Raw genomic sequence first — 24,764 nt, 5'->3', positions numbered from 1 at the left:
CTAAATGAATGACAGAGACGCTCATTACCACATAATCCTGTAAGAACGATTATCCAATCTTTCGAAGGAGGCATCCAGTACCTGAGGTGTTAGTTCTAGTGGCGGCCAGGCGCTGTAGCTCACCCCTGTAATCCCAGCACTTTGGGAGGCCAAAGGGGGTGGATCTCCTGAGGTCAGGAATTGGAGACCAGCCTGGCCAACATGGTGAAAACCCATCTCTACTAAAAATACAAAAAATAGCTGGGTGTGGTGGCGCGCGCGTGTGGTTGAAGCTACTCAAGAGGCTGAGGCAGGAGAATCGCTTGAGCCTGGGAGGTAGAGGTTACAGTAAGTTGAGATCACACCACCGCACTCCAGCCTGGGTGACAGAACAAGACTCTGTCTCCAAAAAAAAAAAAAAAAAAAAAAAAATCACTAATAATGACAAAGTGCATATTTCTTGAGCTGAGAATATTTTTGTATCTGTGTTTCCATTGTTAGTTTCCAAAAACAATTACAGGTTGCTAATACACATCAACTGGACTGTTCAGTAGAAGCTCCTGTGTTTCTCATGATCTCTGACAGCATCCAGGGGTTCACATGGAGAAAGCAGAATATGCTGAGGTCTGAGATTTGATGGATGGTGATGTTGGAAATCTTTTTATGTGCCCATTTATCTCAGTATATCTGCTTCAGTGAAATGTCTCTTCATAGTTCTATCCATTTTCTAATTTGATTATTTTGCTTTTTTTTTTAAGTCGTTCTAGGATTCTTTATACATTCCACATACCAGTTTTATGTCAGATATATGGTAGGCAAATATTTTCTATTATTCAGTACTGTATTAGTCCATTTTCACACTGCCTAAACCCTCCTGTGACAACCTGAGACTGGGTAATTTATAAACAAAAGAGGTTTAATTGACTCTTTTCCTAGTTCCGCATGGCTAGGGAGGCCTCCGGAAACTTACAATCATAGAGGAAGGCAAAGGCGAAGCAAGGCACGTCTTGCTTGCAGCAGGAGAGAGAGCGATCAAAGGAGGAACTATCACAGATTTTTAAACCATGAGATCTCCTGAGAGCTCACTATCATGAGAACGGCTTGGGGAAAACCACCCCCATGATCCAGTCACCTCCCACCAGGTCCCTCCCTCAACACCTGAGGTTTATACTTGAAGATGAGATTTGTTGGGGACACTGAGCCAAACCATATCAAATACCTTTTCTTTCATTGTCTTAAGGTCTTTCACAGACCAAAAGTTTTTAATTTGGTAAATACCAGTTGATTTTTTTTTCTTTAATGAATCATGCTTTTGCTGCTATGGCTAAGAATTTTTGAACAAGCTCTTGATTCTTACGATTTTATTGTGAGTAATTTTTTCTTTCAGTCTCCTACAGGATACCATTTTATGGTTTGATATTTTACATTTAGGCTATGGTCAATGTTGAACTAATGTCTGTACGGTTGTGAAGTTTGAGTAGAGATGACTTCTTTCCCGCTGTGGATATTAAGTTAGCCCCTCAGCAGTTTTTAAAAATTCTTCATTCAATTCCCTTGGTAACTTTGTCAAAAATCAGTTGGAAGTACCTGTAGAGGCTATTTTTGTACTCTCTTACTGTATTGCATCAATCCATATGTCTTTTATTGCCCCAAAACCACACAATTTTTATTACCTTTCCTATATTGGTAGTCTTGAAATCCAGTGGAGTGATTCCAGACACTCTATTTTTGTTTTTTGGTAACTTTTATGGATCCAATCACTGCTAGTTGTGGATCCCCCACCGAAATCCCAGTTCCCGGACTGCTAAGCTGCAGGAGACTCCCTAGCAGGATCGGGTCCAACCTGCAGGCAAAATAGTTTTAACATAAACCGTTTTCCACTTGGTAAGTGGAAAACATTTTGGTTTCCACCATAAGTGGCCCACACAACTCTGATTTTTTTACCTTAAAGCGGCGCAGACCCCGCCCACTCCAGCCATTCCTCCAGGCCGCCCGGGCTCTTCTCTCCGCGCATGCGCAGTTTCCTACAGTCCCGGAAACGGATCGCGTTGGGTGAAGGTGACGGCGTCGAGCGTGAGTGACCCTCTGTGTAGATTAAACCTGCGCTCCCTGTTTCCCATTTCCACAGCCGATGTCCAGGGTCGATACGGCCCTTAAAATCCCCGCACACTCCACCCCAGGTGAATACAGGCCTCGCAGTGTGGGTCCGGAGTCGCTTCCCTTTGGGTTGAAGTCGCTTTGAGGCTGCTCCCCGTCCCCGGCCTTTTGCTTCTTCCTCCCGCTTAAAACCTTTTCCTGACCCCCTCCTCCAGCCCCGGGCTTTTTAAAGTCTTCACCCCGGAGGTGGATTCCCGTCCTGGGCGCATCCCAGCCTCGCCCTCGTCGGCCCCTGGAGCGCAGCGCCGCAGCTGCAGCCGCAGTCCCGGGGAGCCTGCGTCCTCTGCCTGGTCCTGGGATCCTGCAGACCCCACCACCCCCCTCCTCCTCGTGCCGGGCCCCGCTGCTCCCCAGGCCTCCCCTGAGCCCGCGTTGAGGAGGTGGTCAGGGCCTGTCCTGTGACACCCGGTGTTCTTGCCTGTCCCCCTCCACCCCCTGGAAAATGCGCTCCTCCAGGATGCAGGCGTCTTACCCTAAACCCTCCTGTGAACGTGTGGGCCAAAGGGATCGGGAGACAGAGAGGGACGGAGAGAGCAGTAGAAAACCTGAGACAGAGGAAAGAATGAGGGAAACCAATAAACAGATGGCAAAGTAGAGGATGGTTAGAGATTTTCAAAGAGAGTAAGAGTGAAAGAAGAAGCCGAGAAAGTAGCAGGGAGAGAAAAGTAACTAGACACATTTCGAGAAAAAGCACAGTATCCAGAGAGATGAAGGACAGCCAGGTAGGGAGAGGGGCAGCAAAGGAGGAGGCTCCTCAGACAGAGAGTGGGGGAGAGCAGAAGGGATTTGGAGCCAGGGCAGACAGAGCAGTGTGGTACCGGGACAGCAAGAGGGGGCAGCCGATGACAAGGAGAAGCAGAGGGAGAACCACAGCACGGGGAGGCCTGGGATCTGGGGGTGCCAAAGAGTGGGGACAACGGTGTGTAACAGGGAAGAGGGAATTTAACAGGGAGTGCTGAAATGGGGAAGAAAGAGCCAGAAATATGTGGAGACTGGGACAATGAAAAGATTAGGAAGAAAGAGGAATTAAATAAACTGCAAGAATGGAAAGAACAAGTGGAAGAGAAAGAATAGAGGGAAGAAGAGGAGGAGCAGCAGGAGAGGAGAGGGGCTCAAAATGAGCAGAATCCTAGGGAGAAAATAAAGAGGAAGGAAAGAGCTAGAGAAAGAAGATGAGAATGAGAGCGATGTACGGAATGAGGGAGGGAAACACACCATAATGAGGAAAGAGGGGGACCCCAGGTCCAGGTGAGTTGTGAACTGACTGGATGTGATGACTACGTTTTGACCTGTTGATTTCTGTCTTTATAAGTTTAAAATACACAGATGATGAGAATTGCAAAACCCCTGTCTTTAAGGCTGGTGCATTTTATAATTATGGCATCAGAAGTTAGCTTCCACTTGCCACCCCTGTTAAGGCAGAGGGAAGTGACTTGACTCATTAATTCCACAGGTCAGCCTCTTCCCCTTCCCTGGCATTGGGGCAGGGGGAGGGGAAGGGGGAGTGGGAGAGTAAAGCTGGGCAGAAAGTGAAAGACTCTGTCACTACATAGTGTCTCTCTAAAGCAGGGGTGTCCAATCTTTTGGCTTCCCTAAACAGCGGGGGAATTTTGCAGGGGACTGTGAGTGGAGAGACAAGGGGACAATGGCAGCCTCCCTCATGAGATCTGGGGCCTCTCTTTTTCTTGGACATCCTCCGTCAGCTCAATCCGGCCAATCTTCACCTGCCTTTAAACTGGACTCCATGGTGTCCCCAAATTGCGGGCAATTCCTTCCAGCATGGCCAACTTCTAGAGTCTAGACTTGAGGCCCACTGTCCTGCAGATAGCAGTTTGTGTCCATTCCTGCTTTTGTCCAGAGGCCCTTTTGCCTTTCAGCCTAGTGTGCTCTTCATGCATGGAAGAGAAGTAGAAAAATGAGGGAAAGTGAAGAAGCATTCTTGGAGGTGTCACATAGGGGCATGGAAGCAAGGTGGGCCTCTAGATGAGCCGGGTGAATGATGTGTACACCTGTCCCATGCATGCTTGTGGGATCAAGGAGTGAGTGGAATTGTAAAGGAATGTCTCAGGTCTGGCTGTAGCACATGGACGTGGGTTTATGGGTGGTTATGGGACTGCATGGATTAGTTTGGAAAGCCCTAGTATCTTTTTCTTTTTCTTTTCTTTTTTTTTTTTTTTTTTTTTTGAGACGGAGTCTCGCTCTGTTGGCAGGCTGGAGTGCAGTGGTGCGATCCTGGCCCACTGCAACCTCCACCTCCTAGGTTCAAGCGATTCTCGTGCCTCAGCCTCCCGAGTAGCTGGGGCTACAGGCACGCGCCACCACACCCAGCTAATTTTTGTATTTTTAGTAAAGACGGGGTTTCACCATGTTGGCCAGGATGGTCTCGATCTCCTGACTTCGTGATCTGCCTGCCTCAGCCTCCTAAAGTGCTGGGATTACAGGTGGGAGCCACCACGCCTGGCCGATCAGGAAGCTTTCAGATGCATTTTGAAAGATAGAAATAACAGTTTGGAGTGTTTTCTTGGAAGATATTAGGATCTCATTGGGGCACGTGCATCATTAGAGACATCTCTGTTTTATTGGTAGGCTTTGGTGGTACTTTTGTGTGGGATGGAGTCACTATGAGTGGAAATAAATACATTGTCGTGGGTCAGTGAGACCCTAAGATATTTATGTGTATTATTTCACTGTTACTGGGACTTGCGAAATTTCGTAGCCGGGCTTCTATAAACCCTGTGTCCTCAGGCAGTGCCTGACCTTTATGGACTATCTGGGGAGTGCAAGACCCCATGGGAGTTAGTAAGTGTGTCTGAGTCCAGAAGGGCAACAGGGGGTCCTAAGAATCAGGCGCAGATGGCTTTCATTAGGGAGGGTTTGCTGTGGGGGCGTCTGTGGGTGCAAATCAAGAGGGAGTGATTATCAGGGTCCCAGAGTAAGGCAAAGATTTCTCCAAGAATCGGAGTGAAACACAGCACACTGACCTGCGGCCCAAAGGCTTCCACTGGGACTGTCCTTGGGAAGATAAAGCTGCCACATTCTTGCTGCCAGGCCAGTGGCCTCTCCCTGTTTATTCCAAGATAACAGAGTCACAGAGTCACAAGGCAGCTGGGGAGCTGAGGGGCAAGGTCCTTGAAACCCGCTGTGGAACATGGACCTTTCTCCAGTGCAGAGGGGCCACGGGGCCCTGGGAAGGGAGTTGGAGGGTTACAGCCCTGGTCATGGCAGGGAGACGCAGGAACTGGAGGCAGGAAGAGCTGTGTTCATCCCCACAGGGTGCCCCTCTGCTCAGGAATTTGTGCAATAGAATGGGGTGAGCTAATGGGGTCACATTTAGGGGAAGGAGTCTTTCTGTCCACCCAACACACATCTCATCCTATGCACACGCGTCTCCCTTTCCCCGTTGTCCTCTCTATGATGGGAAACTAATGCTTCCCCAGGCGGGTGATTGAGGGAGAGGAGGGGTTGCTCTGCTTGTCTCTCTCCTTTCTCCCCTCCCTCAGGTCTCCTGCCTGCCTTTCTGCTGCTCTGTTCAGACTCTCACTTCCTGCAGTTCTGCGGTCAGTTTGCCCCACGCAAGACCCAAGGATCTGGGTCTGTGAGTAATATTCAAGCCAACATCATTGCCAAGTGAGAAATCTCAGACCCCAGGACCTTTTTTCCATGGAGGGGCCTGGGCACAGAGACAGACTCTTCTTTTTGCAGAGTTTAGGGTCTTTTATTGGCCACGTGGGTCTGCTGAGCCTCAGACAGTGACCCCATAGTCAGCCAGATGTGTTTCTGGGTGGACTTGCGCTTGCCCTTCCACAGGTTGGTAAGCAGAGTGGTCTCCATGAAGGGCCCTTGGCTCTGCCCCTCAGCTGGTCCTGCTCAGGTCCCTTCTCACTCTCGGTGAAGACAATCCTCAGGTCAAACAGGACCCCTGCACACATCAGTCCCTCAAAGTGAACACCGTACCAGAGGGTGCACTAGTGTCACCCTGTATCATTTTGCTCATTTATTCAACAAATACTCCGTCATGTGCCAGGCTCTTTTTTTTTTTTTGTCTACACCAGGAATAATAATGGTAAAACAAAAGAATATGTGCCTCTACCATATCCAGTTTATTTTATTTTATTTTATTTTTTGAGATGGAGTCTCACTCTTGCCCAGGCTGTAGTGCAGTGGCGTGATCTTAGCTCACTGCAACCTCTGCCTCCCAGGTTCAAGCGATTCTCCTGCCCCAGCCTCCCAAGTAGCTGGGACTACAGGCGCGTGCAACCATGTCCGGCTAATTTTTGTATTTTTAGTAGAGATGGGGTTTCACCATGTTGATCAGGCTGGCCTCAAACTCCTGACCTCGTGATCTGCCCACCTTGGCCTCCTAAAGTGCTGGGATTACAGGCGTGAGCCACCGTGCCTGGCTCCAGTTTATTTTTAAAATGATAGTGATATGGCAGGCATGGTTGCTCACGCCTGTAATCCCAGCACTTTCAGAGGCTGAGACAGGACGCTCACTTGAGCCCAGTTTGAGACCAGCCTAGGTAACATAGTGACACCTTGTCTCTATAAAAAATTTAAAAATCAGCCAGATGTGGTGGCTCGTGCCTCTTGTAGTCCCAGCTACTCGAGAGGCTGAGGTGGGAGGATGCACTGAGCCAGCATTGCATCACTGCACTCTAGCCTGGCCGACAGCAAGATCCTGTTTAAAAAAAAAAAAAGGCCAGGCGCGGTGGCTCACGCCTGTAATCCTATCACTTTGGGAGGCTGAGGCGGGCAGATCATGAGGTCAGGAGATCGAGACCATCCTGGCCAACATGGTGAAACCCCGTCTCTACTAAAAATACAGAAATTAGCTGGGCATGGTGGCATGTGCCTGTAATCCCAGCTACTCGGGAGGCTGAGGGAGGAGAATCGCTTGAACCCGGGAGGCGGAGGTTGCAGTGAGCCGAGATCACGCCACTGCACTCCAACCTGGTGACAGAGTGAGACTCCGTCTCAAAAAAAAAAAAAACTGGACATAAACAGACCCTTTCAGTTACTAGATGATTTGCAAGTCAAGTGCACTAAATCGTTTGTTTCTCCCAGATATCCCCACATCCAGCTCTGTTACTCTGCTTCTGTCCCTGTGTAGCTGACCACAGCCTGGAGAAAACATACACCCAGAATTCCTGGTGTCATTTAATTCCTGCCCGGCACCTCTTCCATTCTCCTATTTTTCTATTCTGCACCTTGTCTCTGGAGATTTTCTTTCTTCTTTTTGCTCATTTAAAGGCCTTGTTTTTTTTCACTGTTCAGTCCCTGGAAGCAAGGAAGAGATCTTTTCCAACTTACCCACCCACCTGTCTCAGGGCTTGGGATCCCTACTTAGTAGTGACTGGGAATGGTCTGTTCCTGCTCCTGGCTGCGACTAACCCTCCAATTGTGTACCACACGCCAGCCCCACTCATAGCCTCAGAATGTACAATTGTTAGGATATGATTTGTTTTGCCCCACCAACTCTCATGTTGAAATGTGACTTCCAAAGTTGGAGGGAGGGAGGGTCTGGTGAGTGTCATGGGAGCAGATCTCTTGGGAATGGCTTGATGTCATTCTCTAGGGAGTGAGTTCTGACTCTTAGTTCCCCTGAGAGCTGGTTGTCAAAAAGCCTGACCTCTCTCTCTCTCGTCTCCTCTCTCACCATTTCGTCTGCCCTGCTGGCGCCCCTTCACCCTCCACCCTAAACGGAAGCTTCCTGAGGCCCTCATCAGAGGCAGATGCTGGCACCGTGTTTTGTACAGCCTGCAGAACCATGAGCCAAATAAACCTCTTTTTTTTTTTTGAGACGGAGTTTTTCTCTTGTTGCCCAGGCTGTAGCAGTGGCGCGATCTCGGCTCACCGCAACCTCTGCCCTCCGGGTTCAAGCAATTCTCCTGCCTCAGCCTACCAAGTAGCTGGGATTACCAGTGCCTACCACCATGCCCGGCTAATTTTTTTGTATTTTTAGTAGAGATGGGGTTTCACCACATTGGTCAGGTGGGTCTCGAACTCCTGACCTCAGGTGATCCACCTGCCTCAGCCTCCCAAAGTGGTGGGATTACAGGTGTGAGCCACTGCGCCTAGCCTTCTCCTCAACTTTCTGCTAGGACATGTAACAGGTATCTCCACTTTCAGGTGTCCAAAAGTGACTTCCTGACTCCCTAGATGCATTCCCCTGCAGTCCTGCACATCTCAGATGAGGGGGACCATGTATTTCCTGGGACTTTCAAATATATAAGATTTTACATTATAAGTGGGTTAATTTATAAAGAAAACATTATATATTTAATTAAAATGGGTGAGGAAATACATCATTTCCAAAATTCTTTTGAGGTGTGGGAGAAAAATGTTTGACAGCATCTGCCCTGCCTGATCTGCCCTCCCAGGACCTCTCTGACCTCATCTCCTGCCTGTGTCCTCCTCGCTCCCTCTGCTGCAGCCACGCAGGCGTCCTTCCTGTTCCTGGGCCGAGGTTGCTCCTGCCTCAAGGCCTTCACGTGGGCTGTGCATCTGCTGGAACTCGCTGGCCCCTCAGCTGCAGGTGCAAACACCCCTCCTTCCCCAGGTCTCGGTTCCGATATCATCTTCTCAGCGGGGACTTCTGTGACCCACCCCCCATTTCACACTCCAGCTACACCCTCACCCCCACCTCTGGTCCATATTACCTGCTCTGCATGCTTCTCTCAATTCTTTCTGCTTCCACTGTCTGGATCCTGATGACACCAAGGTCCCAAGGGGAGAATAGAGTCAGAAGGTGGGGGCTATGCTGGGCTGACCGTGTTTGAGTAGAGCTACCCCCTGGCTTCATATGAAAGTGCTGGAGTACTTTGCAGATATACCTCTTGTGCCCCCATCCCTGTCCCAGAGATTCCCATTCACACAGGTTGGGACCCACCCTCGATAATACAGTGCTCAACATGATTCTAATCTATATCCAGCCCTGAACACCAAGGCTCTGTGTCCTCTATTTCTGAGGGCTGAGCCCAGCCTGGGATCCAGAGAGGGAAAGGGGGCTGTGCTCTGCATGGGGTTTGATCAGGGCTGGGTCTCCTCCCCACTGCTGCAGCGTGTGTGTGAGCTTCTCCAGGAGGGGAGGGAGTTCTGAAGAAAGGGGTCAGAAGACTCATGTATTGGTTTCCCTGTAGGAGTTTCTTGTCCCTGGGGCCACCCTGGTGTAGTGGGCGGCAGAGGACCGTCTTTGCACAGGGCGAGCTCCTCCCTGTGTATGTGTGTGCTTGTCACACAAGAGGGGGTGTGTTGTTTCTAAGCAATAAACAGCACTTGTTGTTGATATTCAGCATTGACTTCCAAAGACTCCTGGCACATGAGGAAGAAACCCAGAAGAGGAGAGCAAAGGAGTCAGGAATGGCTTTTACTCAGGTAAAGAAAGATTCTGTGTGGGTCATTCTGTCTCCCTTCTTTCAGAAAGGTGGGAGACAATGCCTTGGAACTGCAAATCTTCTCTGAGTCTGAAGCATCCTGCCTGACGCGTTTGCTCACATTGACCCGTGCCTTCCCTCAGTCCCTCTCATCTCTACTGAGATTCCGTCTCACCCTGACCCTGTGACATGAACTTCTGAAGAGTCCACTGGGCATGGTCCTGGGAAGGGCTCACACCCAGACATGGATGGAGACGGGGTGAGGGTCCCGTGGTGTCAGTGCTGTTGGGCAGCAGGGATTGCTCAGGGGCCACATTTGGATGCACTGTCAGCTCTCCATAGCCCAGGAATAGAGAAGCTGCCCATGGAAGTCATGTTTTTTGTTGTTTTTGTTTTTTGTTTGTTTGTTTGTTTTTGAGATGGAGTTTCACTCTTGTTGCCCAGGCTGGAGTGCAATGGCGCAATCTCGGCTCACTGAATCCTCTGCCTCCCGGGTTCAAGTGATTCTCCTGCCTCAGTGTCCCGAGTAGCTGGGATTACAGGCATGCACCACCACAACCAGCTAATTTTGTATTTTTAATAGAGACGGGGTTTCTCTATGTTGGTCAGGCTGGTCTCGAACTCCCGACCTCAGGTGATCCACCCACCTCGGCTTCCCAAAGTGCTGGGATTACAGGCATGAGACACCGTGCCTGGCCTAAAGTCAGGTATTAATATAGACAAATACCTGGTAAATCCTGGAAAAGGCAGCCAATAAGGGGATATATTTTGTGCCTGATTTTGTAATCCAGATAAAACTAGTATATCAGTATGTCTCTGACTCCACACTGTTAATGACTTGGAATGGAATGTAAAGTTGAGATACAGACATCAGTACTAGAAGGCGTTTTATTCCTTTATTGACTTTGAAACATAAAGTCAACATAAAAGTGTAACTGTAAGGCCGAGCATGGTGGCTCAGGCCTATAATCCCAGCACTTTGGAGGCCGAGGTGAGCGGATCATTGTAGGTCAGGAGTTTGAGACCAGCAAACATGGTGAAACCCCGTCTTTACTAAAAATACAAAAATTAGCCAGGCGTGGTGGCACACGCCTGTAATCCCAGCTACTCAGGAGGCTGAGGTAGGAGAATCACTTGAAGCCGGGAGGCAAAGGTTACAGTAAGTGGAGATGGCACCACTGCACTGCACTCCAGCCTGGGTGACAGGGCGAGACTCTGTCTCAACAACAACAACGACAAAAATAAAGTATAATTGTAGGACTTTTTTTTTTTTTTTTTTGAGACGGAGTCTCAGTCTGTCACCCATGCTGGAGTGCAGTGGCTCGATCTTGGCTCACTGCAACCTCCACCTCCCAGGTTCAAGTGATTCCTCTGCCTCAGCCTCCTGACTAGCTGGGATTACAGGCACGTGCCACCACACCTGGCTAATTTTTGTATTTTTAGTAGAGACGGGGTTTCACCATGTAGGTGAGGCTGGTCTCCAACTCCTGACCTCGTGATCCATCCACCTCGGCCTCCCAAAGTGCTGGGATTAGAGGCATGAGCCACCGCGCCCGGCCAGGTTTTTAAACCATTCTCAGCACTTGCATACCACGGAGATGGTGCTATTCCTGCAGGGTCTCTTAGGCATCAGATATTTTAGGTAAAAATGGTAACAGTTTTGCTCAGACATCAGAGCAGAACTCCTTTTTCATTAAAGAGGATATATCCATATTCTTATTATATGTATTGTTATTAAGTATTATGCTGCTTTTATTTTAAACATCACATGATGTATATATTTGTTTTATGGTGAAACTCTCAATAGAGATATTTAGGTGCTTAGATATAGAGCATCCCTTTTCCTGTCAAGCCTTACACCCTCACACAGGCCTCAGTGGTGAGCCACTATTGTCAGTTCTGTGAGAACAGACAGCTCAAGCCCTGTTGAAATGTGTTTAATCATTGTGAGATTTTAGAAGAATATTGTCAGTAAATGTTTTGTTAGGGTATTTTATCCTGCAAGTTGTGAATATTTACACGTTTTCGTATTAAGGAACAGGGATAGCTTGCTCGTTTTTCAAGTTGATACATAATATTGGTTCATATTTAAGGGGCAGATGTGATATTTTGTTACATGTGTCATAGAATGTGTAATGATCAAGTAATGGTATTTGAAGTGTCTATTACCTTGAGTATTTATCATTTTTATGTGTTGGGAATATAGCAAAATATTCAATTTGCTAGTATTTTGATGAGGATTTTTACATCTATGTTCATGAGGGATTTTGGCCTATAGTTTTCTTTTTTTTTTTTTCTTTTCTGGTTTTGGTATCGGGAATGCTGGCTTCATAGAATGAGTTAAGGAGAATTCCCTCACTTTCAATTTTGTAAAATAGTTTGAGGAGAATCAGTCTTAGTTCTTCTTTGAAAGTTTGATAGAATTCAGCAGTGAAGCCATTTGGTCCCAGACTTTTCTTTGTTCAGAGACTTTTTATTCCTGATTAAATTTCATTATTGGTCTGTTAAGGTTTTCTGAATCTTCCTGATTCAGTCTTGGTGCTTCGTGTCCAGCATTTTATCCATTTCCTCTAGGTTTTCTAGTTTGTTAGTGTGTAGTTATTTATAATAGTCTCTGATGATCTTTTATATTTCTGTGTTATCAGTTGTATCCATTTTATTTCTGATTTTGTTTATTGGGTCTTCTTTTTGATTAATCTAGCTAGTAGTTTATAGATTATATTATCTTTTTTAAAAATAACCAACATTTCATTTTGTTGATCCTTTGTGTTTTTGTAGTATTTATTTTGTTTAGTTCTGCTCTGATCTTTGTTATTTTTTTCTTTCTACTGATTTTGGGTTTGATTTGTTCTTGCTTTCTTATTTCCTTGAGGTGCATTGTTAGACTATTTGAATTTTTTTTTTTTTTTTGAGATGGAGTCTTGCTCTGTCACCCAGGCTGGAGTGCAGTGGTGCGATCTTGGCTCACTGCAACCTCCACCTCCCTGGTTCAAGCGATTCTCCCATCTCGGCCTCCAGAGTAGCTGGGATTACAGGCACATACCTGGCTAATTTTTGTATTTTCTTTTTTTTTGAGACGAAGTCTCCCTCTGTCGCCCAGGCTGGAGTGCAGTGGCTCGGTCTGGGCTCACTGCAAGCTCCGCCTCCTGGGTTCATGCCATTCTCCTGCCTCAGCCTCCCGAGTAGCTGGGACTACAGTCGCCCACCACCACACCCAGCTAATTTTTTTGTATTTTTTAAGTAGAAGCGGGGTTCACCATGTTAGCCAGGATGGTCTTGATCTCCTGACCTCGTGATCCGCCCGCCTTGGCCTCCTAAAGTGCTAGGACTACAGGCGTGAGCCACTGCGCCCGGCCTAATTTTTGTATTTTTAGTAGAGATGGGGTTTTACCATCTTAGCCAGGGTTTTGAACTTAGCCTGAGGTCTTGAACTCCTGACCTCAGGTGATCCACCCACCTTGGCCTCCCAAAGTGCTGGGATTACAGGAGTGAGCCACCGTGCCTGGCTTATTTGAAATTTTTCTACTTTTTTCAAGTAGGTGTTTATTACTATAAACTTCCCTCTTAGCATTGCTTTTGTTGTATTCCATAGGTTTTGACATATTGTGTTTCCATTTTTACTTGTTTCAAGATTTTTTTTTTTTAATTTCCCCCTTAATTTCTTCCTAGACCCAGTGGTCATTTAGGAGCATGTTGTCTAATTTCCATGTATTTGCCAGTTTTCAAAGTTTCTCATGGTATTGATTTCTAATTTTATTCCATTGTTGTTCTAAGAAGATACTTATTAAGATTTTGATATTTTAAAAATGTGTTGAGACTTGTTTTGTGTTCTAATATGTAGTCTGTCTTGGAGAATGTTCTGTGCGCTGATGCAAAGAATGTGTATTCTGTACTTGTTGGATGAAATGTTCTGTAAATATCCCTTAGGTCTGTTTAGTCTAAAGTGCAGTTTAAATTCAGTGTTTCTTTGTTAATTTTCTGTCTAAATCAGCTGTCTAATGCTGAAATCCCTAACTATTATTATTTTTGGAGTGTATCTCTCCCTTTAAATCTAATAATATTCGCCTTATATGTCTGGATGCTCCAGTGTTGGGTGCATATATGTTTAGAATTGTTATATTCCTCTTATTGAATTGATCTCTTTATTAGTATATAAAATGACCTTTTTCATCTCTTTTACTGTTTTTAACTTAAAATTCATTTTGTTAGATTGAAGTAGAGGTACTTCTGCTTGCTTTTGGTTTCGTTTGCATATAATACCTTTTTTCATATTTTCACTTTGAGTCTATTTGTGTCTTTACAGTTGACATGAGTTTCTTAAAGGTAGCATATAGTTGGGTTACACGCTTGTATCAATTTAGCCAGTCTGTATCTTTTATGTGGAAAGTTTAATCCATTTCCATAAAGTTCATTATTGATATGTGAGGGCTTATTACTGTCACTTTATTAATTGATTTCTGGTTGTTTTGTATGTTTGCTCCTTTCTTTCTCTAATTGTTTTTCATTGTGGTTTGGTGGTTTTCTATAATGGTAACATTTACATTTGACTCCTTTCCTTACTTGCATGTTTGCTCTAACAGTGGGTTTTATAGTATTGTGTGTTTTCATGACGGCCAGTATTGTCCTTTTGCTTCTAGGTGTAGGGATCCCTTAAGCATTTCTTGTAGGGCCAGTCTAGTGGTGAAGAATTCCCTCAGGCTTTGCTTCTCTGGGAAAGACTATTTCTCCTTTTTATGAAGGATAATTTTGCTGAGTATAGTATCCTTGGCTGGCAGGGTTTTTTTTTCTTTCAGCACATTTAATGTATCATACCATTCTCTGTTGGCCTGTAAGGTTTCTGTTGAGAAATTTCCTGTTTTATGGAGCACCCTTTATAAGTGACTAGATGCTTTTCTCTTGCTGTTTTTTTTTTTAGAATTCTCTTTCTTTTCTTTTTTTTTTTTTTTTGAGACGGAGTTTCGCCCTTGTTGCCCGGGCTGAAGTGCAATGGCATGATCTCGGCTCACCGCAACCTCCACCTCCCAGATTCAAGCAATTCTCCTGCCTCAGCCTCCCGAGTAGCTGGGATTACAGGCCTGCACCACCACTCTCGGCTAGTTTTGTATTTTTAGTAGAGATGGGGTTTCTCCATGTTGGTCAGACTGGTCTCGACCTCCCAATCTCAGGTGATCTGCCCACCTTGGCCTCCCAAAGTGCTGGGATTACAGGCGTGAGCCACCACACCCAGCCGAATTCTCTTTCTTTTTCTTTGACTTTTGACAGTTTGACTATAATGTGCCAAGAAGACATTTTTGGATTGTATCTCTTTGAGAATCTATGAACTTCCTGTATCTAGATATCTAAACCTTTTACTATACTTAGGAAGTTTTTGGTTATTATTTTGTTAAATAGCTTTCTATCCTTTTGATTTTCTCTCCACCTTCTGGGACACCAAAAATTCAAATATTTGGTCACCTTATGGTGCCTGCCCCATATGTCACATAGGCTGTGTTCATTCTTTTTTATTTTTTTCTTTATTTTTGTCTGACTCGTTTATTTCAAAAGACCTGTCTTCAAGTTCTGAAATTTTTTCTTCTGCTTGATCCCTAGTTCATTGTTGAAGTTTTCAAATGTACTTTGTACACACATGCCTATAGTCCAGCTACTTGGAAAGCTAAGGTTGGAGGGTCACTTGAACCTGGGAGATTGAGTCTGCAGTGAGCCATGATCATGCCACTGCACTTCAGCTTGGGCAGCAGAGCGAGACCTTGTCTCAAACCAAAAAAAAAAAAAAAAGAAAGAAAGAGAAAAAACCACAATTAGGGAGAGATATGTACTCAAAAATACCTTAGTGTGGATTTATCAGAACACACACTTCAATTAAACCTATACTTAAATTCTCTTTTATTCTTATTTTGTGTGAAGATGGTAACTCCCTTCATAACCCCTTGGTGAAATGTGTTTATTATTTTACGGACAGTTGACATTCAGGGACGTGGCCATCGAATTCTCTCAAGATGAGTGGAAATGCCTGAACTCTACACAGAGGACTTTATACAGGGATGTGATGTTGGAGAACTACAGGAACCTGGTCTCCCTGGGTGAGGATAATTTTCTTCCAGAAGTCAAAATCTGCCCTTGGTATCTTTCTATTTTCCCTTCTATGCCTCTTGGAAGCCCCTGCATTGCCTGACTGAGTTTGAGGCCTTGTTGACTCTGAAATGAAAAGCTCCATAATGTGAACTCTGGAGTTTAACCATCCCCTTTTTCCAGATGTTCTGACCCCTTCATGATACAACAGTGGTGGTTCCAGAGCTGAAGTATCCATGAAAGCTTATGGTAGACTTCTGAAATACTCACTTCTTGTTTTCTGCCCCTGTGCTTTGATTCAGTAGTTCTTGGAAGGGAGCTAGATATTTGCATATTACAGTCTTCCCTAAGCATTCAGAGTTGGCATTCAGTGAAATAATTTGTGAAATATTTTCCTAGATCCATCTGTGATAGCCTCTCTTCTTATCCAAGCAAAGGGCTGAGATTCTTGAAAAGCCACAGCACATCATGTTCCATTCATTTTATAAGTGGGAAATTCTCTTCCTGACCAGAGTATTATCCTATGTGGGAGCACAGGAAAGAGCCCTGGACCATAGAAAGCCAAGTACAAGTAGCAAGAAAACCAAAAGGGTGGGAATGGATCAAAGGTGTGAAAACAGGTAAGACCTCAGATGGGGGGAGAGGAAGCCACACCATTACATTGTGTTTGGAAACTCTTAGCAAGTGGGAGAGTTCTGTAGGAAAACAAATGTTTATATCCTGTGAGCTCTTAGAGGAAATTTTAAACTTCCCCTACTTCTCCCTCTGCTCTTGAGACATGTCATAGTTGATCCTTTTGCTGTCCAGTGGGGGCTGCAGCTCAAACAGAGACAAATGGAAGTGCCATCATGATGGACAGCATTGCCCTCTGACTTCTGTGAACTCTCTGGCTCCTTCACTCTGAGGGGTCCGGGAGGGGCCACATCACAAGGGTCTACTTCTCCCTTGGTCTCTCCTGTTCTTTTGTTGCTGTTGTTCTTTCTTTTTGAGATGGAGTTTCGCTCTTATTGCCCAAGCTGGAGTGCAATGGTGCAATCTCGGCTCACCGCAACCTCCGCCTCCCGGATTCAAATGATTCTCCTGCCTCAGCCTCCCGAGTAGCTGGGATTACAGGTATGCACCACCACGCCTGGCTAATTTTGTATTTTTAGTAGAGATGGAGTTTCACCATGTTGGTCAGGCTGGTCTCAAACTCCTGACCTCAGGTGATCTGCCCGTCTCGGCCTCCCAGAGTGCTGGGATTACAGGCTTGAGCTGCTGCGCCCGGCCGGTCTCTCCTGTTCTTGATGCCACCTGATGCTCAGTTCGCTTTCCATATAGATCAGAGGGGAGGCCTCCACAGTCCTGATGCCTGGAGCTATCCGTGCTCCACCCCATTTCTGGTGCTTGGAAGACCTGCCCACGAGATGGGAAACACTGGCTGCTCCTTCTTTGCATCTGAGGCCCCGGGGAGCTGCAAGGAGCTGTCTCAAGCCCTTTCTACCTGTTGTGGTCCCTCAGCCATTTCTTCTGTTCTGCTTTTGCCACAGTTCGTGGGTGTGTGGACCAGGGGAGGGAGTTGGTTCTTCTGAGATTGTTACTCTGCAGAACTGTAAGAACAGTTGACAGGTCTTCACTGGGATCCCCCGTCCTACACAGGGAGTATGTCTTAGTCTTTCAGGCTCTTAGCTTAGGATCCCTCTGTAGGCAGAGCAGACAATCCTCTCTCAAGATCTTCAAAATCTAGCCTCATATGTTGTATTTTTCTCTCTTTTCCATTGGTCTCACTGCTATATGAATGTAGAAAAACCTTGGCTCTTCCTGATTTTGTTTTCTCTTAAGTTTGCATGATTTTTCCTCTGAAAACCAACTTTTGACCGGGTGCGGTGGCTCACGCCTGTAATTCCAGCACTCTGGGAGGCCGAGGTGGGTGGATCACCTGAGGTCGGGAGTTCAAGACCAACATGGTGGAACCCCGTCTCTACTAAAAATACAAAAGTTAGCCAGGTGTGGTGGCATGCGCCTGTACTCCCAGCTACTCAGGAGGCCGAGGCAGGAGAATCACATGACCCCAGGAGGTGGAGGTTGCAGTGAGCTGAGATGGCACCGCTGCATTACAGCCTGAGTAACAGAGTGAGACTCCGTTTCAAAAAAAAACAAACCCAGCTTTTGATATACACACTCCTGGGGTCTGTCATTTCTCTGTATTCCTGCTATGATAACCAACCTATAGGTTATACATACCTTCTCCTGGAGTCTCTTATGGAGGGTGTTTATATGATAACAGAAAATTTATGAGGGAAAACTCTTTAATATAATTGAATAGCATCCTGCTACATGTAGAGATGCCCCTTAAAGCATTGAGCAGAATTGTCAGCATGGCTCAGGATATAAGATACAAAATATCAGGCGAGCCTGACTGACAAGTGTTTCCAGATGTCCTTCTAGTTTTGAGGAGCCTCACAAAAGTGTACCTGAAGGGCACTGTGACAGCGCTGGACACATAAACTAATGATCATCTCCCCTAAGCCAGCAGTTGGTGTGGGAGTTTCTCCTAGTGATGACATTGTTCAAGTTCACAGCATCATATGTATGAGGCTCTTGACTAAACTATTGTTCACACCACATTTGTTCATTTTCCATCCTGTGTGCACCATTGTTCATTCTCATCAACAAACCTTTGTTCAGCCTGGGTTCAATTTGTTGTAGGTTCAAACCTCCCTCTTGTGGAGGGAGCTTGTGAAGCTGAATGATGCCTTGGTTTTTTTTCGTTTGTTCTTTTTTTGCTTTACACCGCTGTAATGCCTCGGTTTTTAAAGTCCAGTGTCATTTGTTTAAGCCACTACTAGTTTCATCTTGTACATTTACATGTGGTATAAATGAACATCTTTTTCATTTAGTCGTAAATTCTGTATTTTTTATGATACTTTTTTTTTTTTTTTTAAGATGGAGTTTCGCTCTTGTTGCCCAGGCTGGAATACAATGGCACAATCTCAGCTCACCGCAACCTCCACCTCCCAGGTTCAAGCGATGCTCCTGCCTCAGCCTCCTGAGTAGCTAGGATTACAGGCATGCACCACCACACCTGGCTAATTTTGTATTTTTAGTAGAGACAGAGTTTCTCCATGTTGGTCAGGCTGGTCTTGAATTCTCGACCTCATGTGATCCACCCGCCTCGGCCTCCCAAAGTGCTGGGATTACAGGCGTGAGCCACCACGCCTGGCCCCAAGGTCAGAATTGTAACTGTCCTAGTGGAATTATATCCCACACATGTGCATGCAGATTTTCCTCCGACATGCCCATTACTCCCTCTCCTGTGCTCTTGCCCTTCCTCTCTCCTATCCTCACATGATACCTTGATCTGCATGGAATATACTGTTGCTTTTTAGCATATTGGTTTTGTATTCCTGAAAACCCCAATTGCCACAGGACTTCCTCACCCTCCACACTACTCTCACTATGCAAGACAAGACACCACTCAACCGCTTTATAAGTCAGGATCTGCCTAAATCAGTATGTGTAGGAAGTGATGACTCAGATACCATTATCCATGAGAGCTGACTGCCTAGATGCATTGGTGGTGTAGTGGTGAGCATAGCTGCCTTCCATGAGAGCTGACTGAATAACACTATTATCAACACAGCCCAGCTCTTGTATCTCCTTTTCTTCATATGCTCCTTGCCTGGGTGCATTCTTGCTGTGACTGATAGTTTTCCACACTGCACATGTCCACCCGGGTTTTCCACACTGCCTGTGGGTGGACACGTGCTTAAAAACACGTCTGATGGCCCGGCGTGGTTGCTCATGCTTGTAATCCGAGTACTTTTGGAGGCTGAGGTGGGCGGATCACTTGAGGTCAGGAGTTCGAAACCAGCCTGGCCAACATGGTTAAACCCCTTCTCTACTAAAAATACAAAAAAAGTAGCCGAGCATGGTGGCAGGTGCCTGTAATCTCAGCTACTCAGGAGGCTGAGACAAGAGAATTGCTTGAACCTGGGAGGCGGAGGTTGCAGTGAGCCGAGATCACACCACTGCACTCCAGCCTGGGCAAAAGAGCGAGACTGTGTCTCAAAAAATAAAAATAAAAAAAAGTCTGGGCCTGCTGGCCCAGGATTTAGTCTTGTTTTTCTCTCTTATTTTCTGTGAAAATTTAGGTTAGATACATGAATACCATGGGCCTAATGTGTTTATTTGAAAAATAATAACAATTTACTTGAAAGTTTTTAAAACAAGGTGGTGGTATGTGATTACTTGGAATATTGCGTGTCTTACAGTAAAGTCCCAAAGTTTGTTTAATAAGATTGATCAACCTTCTGTGATGATTGTGATGAGATTGTCCTTTTTCTGTCTTATATAACTCATCGTGCCATAAGAAATATCATAGGCGGGCCGGGCGCAGTGGCTCACGCCTGTAATCCCAGCACTTTGGGAGGCTGTGGTGGGCAGATCACCTGAGATCAGAAGTTCGAGACCAGCCTGGCCAACATACTGAAACCCCATCTCTACTAAAAATATAAAAATTAGCCAGGCATGGTGGTAGGCACCTGTAATCCCAGCTACTTGGGAGACTGAGGCAGGAGAATTGCTTGAACCCAGGAAGCAGAGGTTGCAGTTAGCCGAGATTGCGCCATTGTACTCCAGCCTGGGTGACGAGAGAAACTGTGTCTCACAAAAAAAAAAAAAAAAAAAGAAATATCATAGGCTAGGAGAACTAAACCACAGAAATTTATATCTCCTAGACCTGGAAGCTGGGAAGTCAAAATTAAGGAGCCAGGTGAATCAGTTCCTGGTACCGGCCCGCTGACTGTCCCACATGATGGAAAGGGCAAGAGAAAACAAGCTCTTATGTCTTGTCCTGTAAGGGCATTAATCCTATTTTTGACTAGTCCAACCTCATGACCTAATTATATCCCAAACGCACCATCTGCAACAACATCACACTGGGGGATAGGACCTTAGCATATGAATTTTGGCCAACATATTCAGACCATAGAGACTGCATTATATTTTGTTTGATTTTATTTTCAATTCGTTTTAAACATTGTGTTCTCTGATTTCAGTTAATAAATTTTCCAAGTACAAACTCTTATGTATATTGTGTGGCTGATGAACTAGGTCATGAAAGGGCAATGCATATGTAGGGAATTGCGTTATTGACTGGCTGTTTGTTACATAAGTAAGTGCAGGTGTAAAGTCATAATTGTGATTTCTGACTTTGTTCTTCAATTCTTCTTTATAATGCTGTGTGTTTACCTGACCTCATGCGTCAAATGTCAGAGATCTTAACATATATTCCAGTTCACAGGTTGTGTGCTGGTTCTGAAATAGTTCTTGCTTTTTTCTTAGGAGAGAATCATTTACAGGCTATAACTTTGTACAAGTGTAGTTACTAGTTTTTGGTTTGCATTTTTATCATGGGTTACTACAGTGTTTTATTAATTAATTGTTATGGTTTACAGATGATGGGTTTTTAGTAAGTTTCATGCAATATAACTGACATGCATCACTCATTAATGTCAAAAATGCCTGGTCTAGGTGGGTACAGATATTTTCATAACAGGTATTCAGAAAAATTAGCTATTTTTAACAGTGTTTTATTAGTTTTTGTCTCATTTTCTCAGTGCTATTACTGTTTTGCAATTCAGAATTATCATTTATGTACCTTACTCATTCCGTAAGTTTGTTGTGGCTTAGTTACCATTATGATATATTGTGTAGTACTTTTTTCATTTATATGGGCACAGTAAATATGCTGTGGCTAGGTAAAATGTAATATTTATTTCAATAATGAGACAGCCATGTATTTCCTGCCAATTGGTGTGTACTGTGCTGTCAAGGTGAAAAAATATTCCTTTCAGGGCTAACGTAGGTTTGCGCAATGTGTTTTGGTCATAGGATGTTTGAATCTGTCCTTCCCTAGAATTTATTTGAATGCCATGTAATCACCCTTTTTTTTACTAAAGAATGTGATTCCTTTGTGTTCGTAAAAATTAAAGATCATGATTGGGAAGTTTTATAACTCTGTTGTATATAAATGTTGCTTTTTGTGTGATTCTGTTATTCAGTATGAAATATTTATATACTGTCTCTAATTAATTGGAAACCTATGGTTTTCATTTCTTATAGATCTGTCTCGTAACTGTGTAATCAAGGAACTAGCACCACAACAGGAAGGTAACCCAGGAGAAGTATTCCACACAGTGACATTGGAACAACATGAAAAACATGACATTGAAGAGTTTTGCTTCAGAGAAATCAAGAAAAAAATACACGACTTTGACTGTCAGTGGAGAGATGATGAAAGAAATTGCAACAAAGTGACTACGGCCCCAAAAGAAAATCTTACTTGTAGGAGAGACCAACGCGATAGAAGAGGTATAGGAAACAAGTCTATTAAACATCAGCTTGGATTAAGCTTTCTACCACATCCCCCTGAACTGCAGCAGTTTCAAGCTGAAGGGAAAATTTATGAATGTAACCATGTTGAGAAGTCTGTCAACCATGGTTCCTCAGTTTCACCACCCCAAATAATTTCTTCTACCGTCAAAACCCATGTTTCTAATAAATATGGGACTGATTTCATCTGTTCTTCATTACTCACACAAGAACAGAAATCACGCATTAGGGAAAAACCTTACAGATATATTGAGTGCGACAAAGCCTTGAATCATGGCTCACACATGACTGTACATCAGGTAAGTCATTCTGGAGAGAAAGGATATAAATGTGATCTGTGTGGCAAGGTCTTTAGTCAAAAATCAAACCTTGCGCGTCATTGGAGAGTTCATACTGGAGAGAAACCATACAAATGTAATGAATGTGACAGAGGTTTCAGTCGCAACTCATGCCTTGCACTACATCGGAGAGTTCACACTGGAGAGAAACCTTACAAATGTTATGAGTGTGACAAGGTCTTCAGTCGAAATTCATGCCTTGCACTACATCAGAAAACTCATATTGGAGAGAAACCTTACACGTGTAAAGAGTGTGGCAAAGCCTTTAGTGTGAGGTCAACACTTACCAACCATCAGGTAATTCATAGTGGCAAGAAGCCTTACAAATGCAATGAGTGTGGCAAGGTGTTCAGTCAGACTTCAAGCCTTGCAACTCATCAGAGAATTCACACTGGGGAGAAACCATACAAGTGTAATGAATGTGGTAAAGTCTTCAGTCAGACTTCAAGCCTTGCAAGGCATTGGAGAATTCATACTGGAGAGAAACCTTACAAATGCAATGAATGTGGTAAGGTTTTCAGTTACAATTCACACCTTGCGAGTCATCGGAGAGTTCATACTGGAGAGAAACCTTACAAGTGTAATGAGTGTGGGAAAGCCTTTAGTGTGCATTCGAACTTAACTACCCATCAGGTCATCCATACTGGAGAGAAGCCTTACAAATGTAATCAATGTGGCAAAGGCTTCAGTGTGCATTCAAGCCTAACTACCCATCAGGTCATCCATACTGGAGAAAAACCTTACAAATGTAATGAGTGTGGCAAATCCTTTAGTGTGCGCCCAAACCTCACTAGACATCAGATAATCCATACTGGAAAGAAACCTTACAAATGTAGTGATTGTGGGAAGTCCTTTAGTGTGCGCCCAAACCTCTTCAGACATCAAATTATCCATACTAAGGAGAAACCTTATAAAAGAAATTAATATGGCAAGGTCTTCAGTCAAAGTTTAAATCCTGTGAGTCATCAAAGAATTTATACCAGAGAGAAACCATACAAGTATAATAAATGTGGCAAGGTTTTCAGTCACAATTCACTCCTACACAGCATCAGAGAATTTCATTCTTGAGAGAATCCTTACGAGTACAGCAAACCTTTCATCACAAGTTCAAGCATTCATTGACATCAGAGTCCATGCTAAAGAGAAATCATATACACCTAACTGTGTGGCAGAGGCTTCATTTAGGTCTCACAACTCACTAGACATCAAAATGTGTAAACATCTTTGTATATTTTGTGCATGTTGAAGCTGTTAACCAAGGATCAAAACTGTAACACATCCAAGGATTTATGTGAGGAATAATTCAGTCTAGTTGTGCTGATAAACTTTTCATATTACACATTGTAGAACAAATGCAAGCCCAAATGTGTTAAAACTCACACAACATGATATATATTAAAGGTTGCAGGATGTTTGAAGTCACTGGTTGTCTCAGATTTTAAAATATTTATTTATTTTAGGTGTCTTGCAGGGCTACTACTTTATACTTTAGGATTTATGACTTTCAACCAAAACCTTGAAATGTGTTGATAGGCCTCCTTACCTGCCTTTCATGGTGATGTCTGGGAAAGAATCAGTAAGATGGAAGGGCTCACTGCATTAGATGAGGATCATTTCTATTCAGATTCTTTGAAGAATAAGGACTCTGCCTTGGCAAATTACCAAGCATGGGGGCAGGCAGAGAATAATGCAAAATGATGATGTTGATCATCATCCTTATTGTGTTTAGGGTGTTCTCCTGACAGACGGCACTTTGGGTTACAGAAAAGAGATGACCTGCAAACTGACCAGGAAACAGAGCAGACCACGACCGGGCGCAGTAGCTCACACCTGTAATCCCAGCACTTTGGGTGGCTGAGGTGGGTGGATCATGAGGTCAGGAGTTCAAGACCAGCCTGGCCAAGATGGTGAAACCCCGTCTCTACTAAAAATACAAAAATTAGCCGGGCGTGGTGGTGGGCGCCTGTAATCCCAGCTACTTGGGAGACTGAGGCAGGAGAATCGCTTGAACCCAGGAGGTGGAGGTTGCAGTGAGCCGAGATTGCACCACTGCACTCCAGCCTAGGTGACTGAGAGAGACTGTGCCTCAAAAAAAATCAGAGCAGATCAAGACCTTAGACACTAGGATTTGTGGGAGGAGTGTGATGGGTTATTAGTGACTGATTACATGGTGGAAATAATTCAGGGGAAAACGGTGGCCACCTTCTGCATGGAATGGCCATCGCTGTTATATAGCCAAGATTGAAACCACAATAGAAACCACAACCTCAGAGATGAACCACAATAGCATGTTATTGATTAGGATTCACATTTACTGCTGGTATTACATTTTGCTACTGTTTTATTCAGAATGTATCATAGATCTTGTGCTAATTAATCTGATTTTTGCATAACTATGAATGCATCATGTTCTCTCTGCCAACATAGTTTTATCCCACCTCAGTAGGTTACTTTGTAACAGACAATAACAACA

At 44.6% G+C, this 24,764-nt stretch overlaps 1 protein-coding gene across 39 annotated transcripts; it reads left to right on the top strand.

Moving 5' to 3' along the window:
- Nucleotides 1-417: 417 nt before the first annotated feature.
- ZNF415 (zinc finger protein 415) lies at nucleotides 418-23,713 on the top strand. Of its 39 annotated transcripts, none has more exons than XM_054672571.2 (9): nucleotides 420-2,052; nucleotides 5,637-5,731; nucleotides 8,517-8,671; nucleotides 9,429-9,510; nucleotides 15,469-15,589; nucleotides 16,091-16,198; nucleotides 16,569-16,691; nucleotides 16,899-17,114; nucleotides 21,684-23,713. In XM_054672571.2, exons 1-9 carry the CDS (start codon nucleotides 1,992-1,994, stop codon nucleotides 23,213-23,215), a joined length of 2,493 nt encoding a protein of 830 aa, XP_054528546.1. In that variant the 5' UTR covers nucleotides 420-1,991; the 3' UTR covers nucleotides 23,216-23,713. The 39 variants fall into 39 exon arrangements, with proteins under 39 accessions (XP_054528553.1, XP_054528546.1, XP_054528549.1 ...); XM_063802195.1 differs by lacking the exon at nucleotides 5,637-5,731 and adding an exon at nucleotides 4,014-4,107 and having other exon boundaries at nucleotides 1,993-2,052; XM_054672578.2 differs by lacking the exons at nucleotides 5,637-5,731; nucleotides 9,429-9,510 and adding an exon at nucleotides 9,556-9,768 and having other exon boundaries at nucleotides 418-2,052.
- Nucleotides 23,714-24,764: the final 1,051 nt, after the last annotated feature.

Source organism: Pan troglodytes, chromosome 20, assembly GCF_028858775.2.
Source record: "Pan troglodytes isolate AG18354 chromosome 20, NHGRI_mPanTro3-v2.0_pri, whole genome shotgun sequence".
NCBI classification, from domain to species: domain Eukaryota; kingdom Metazoa; phylum Chordata; class Mammalia; order Primates; family Hominidae; genus Pan; species Pan troglodytes.
This window is presented reverse-complemented; position numbering and strand designations above follow the sequence as displayed.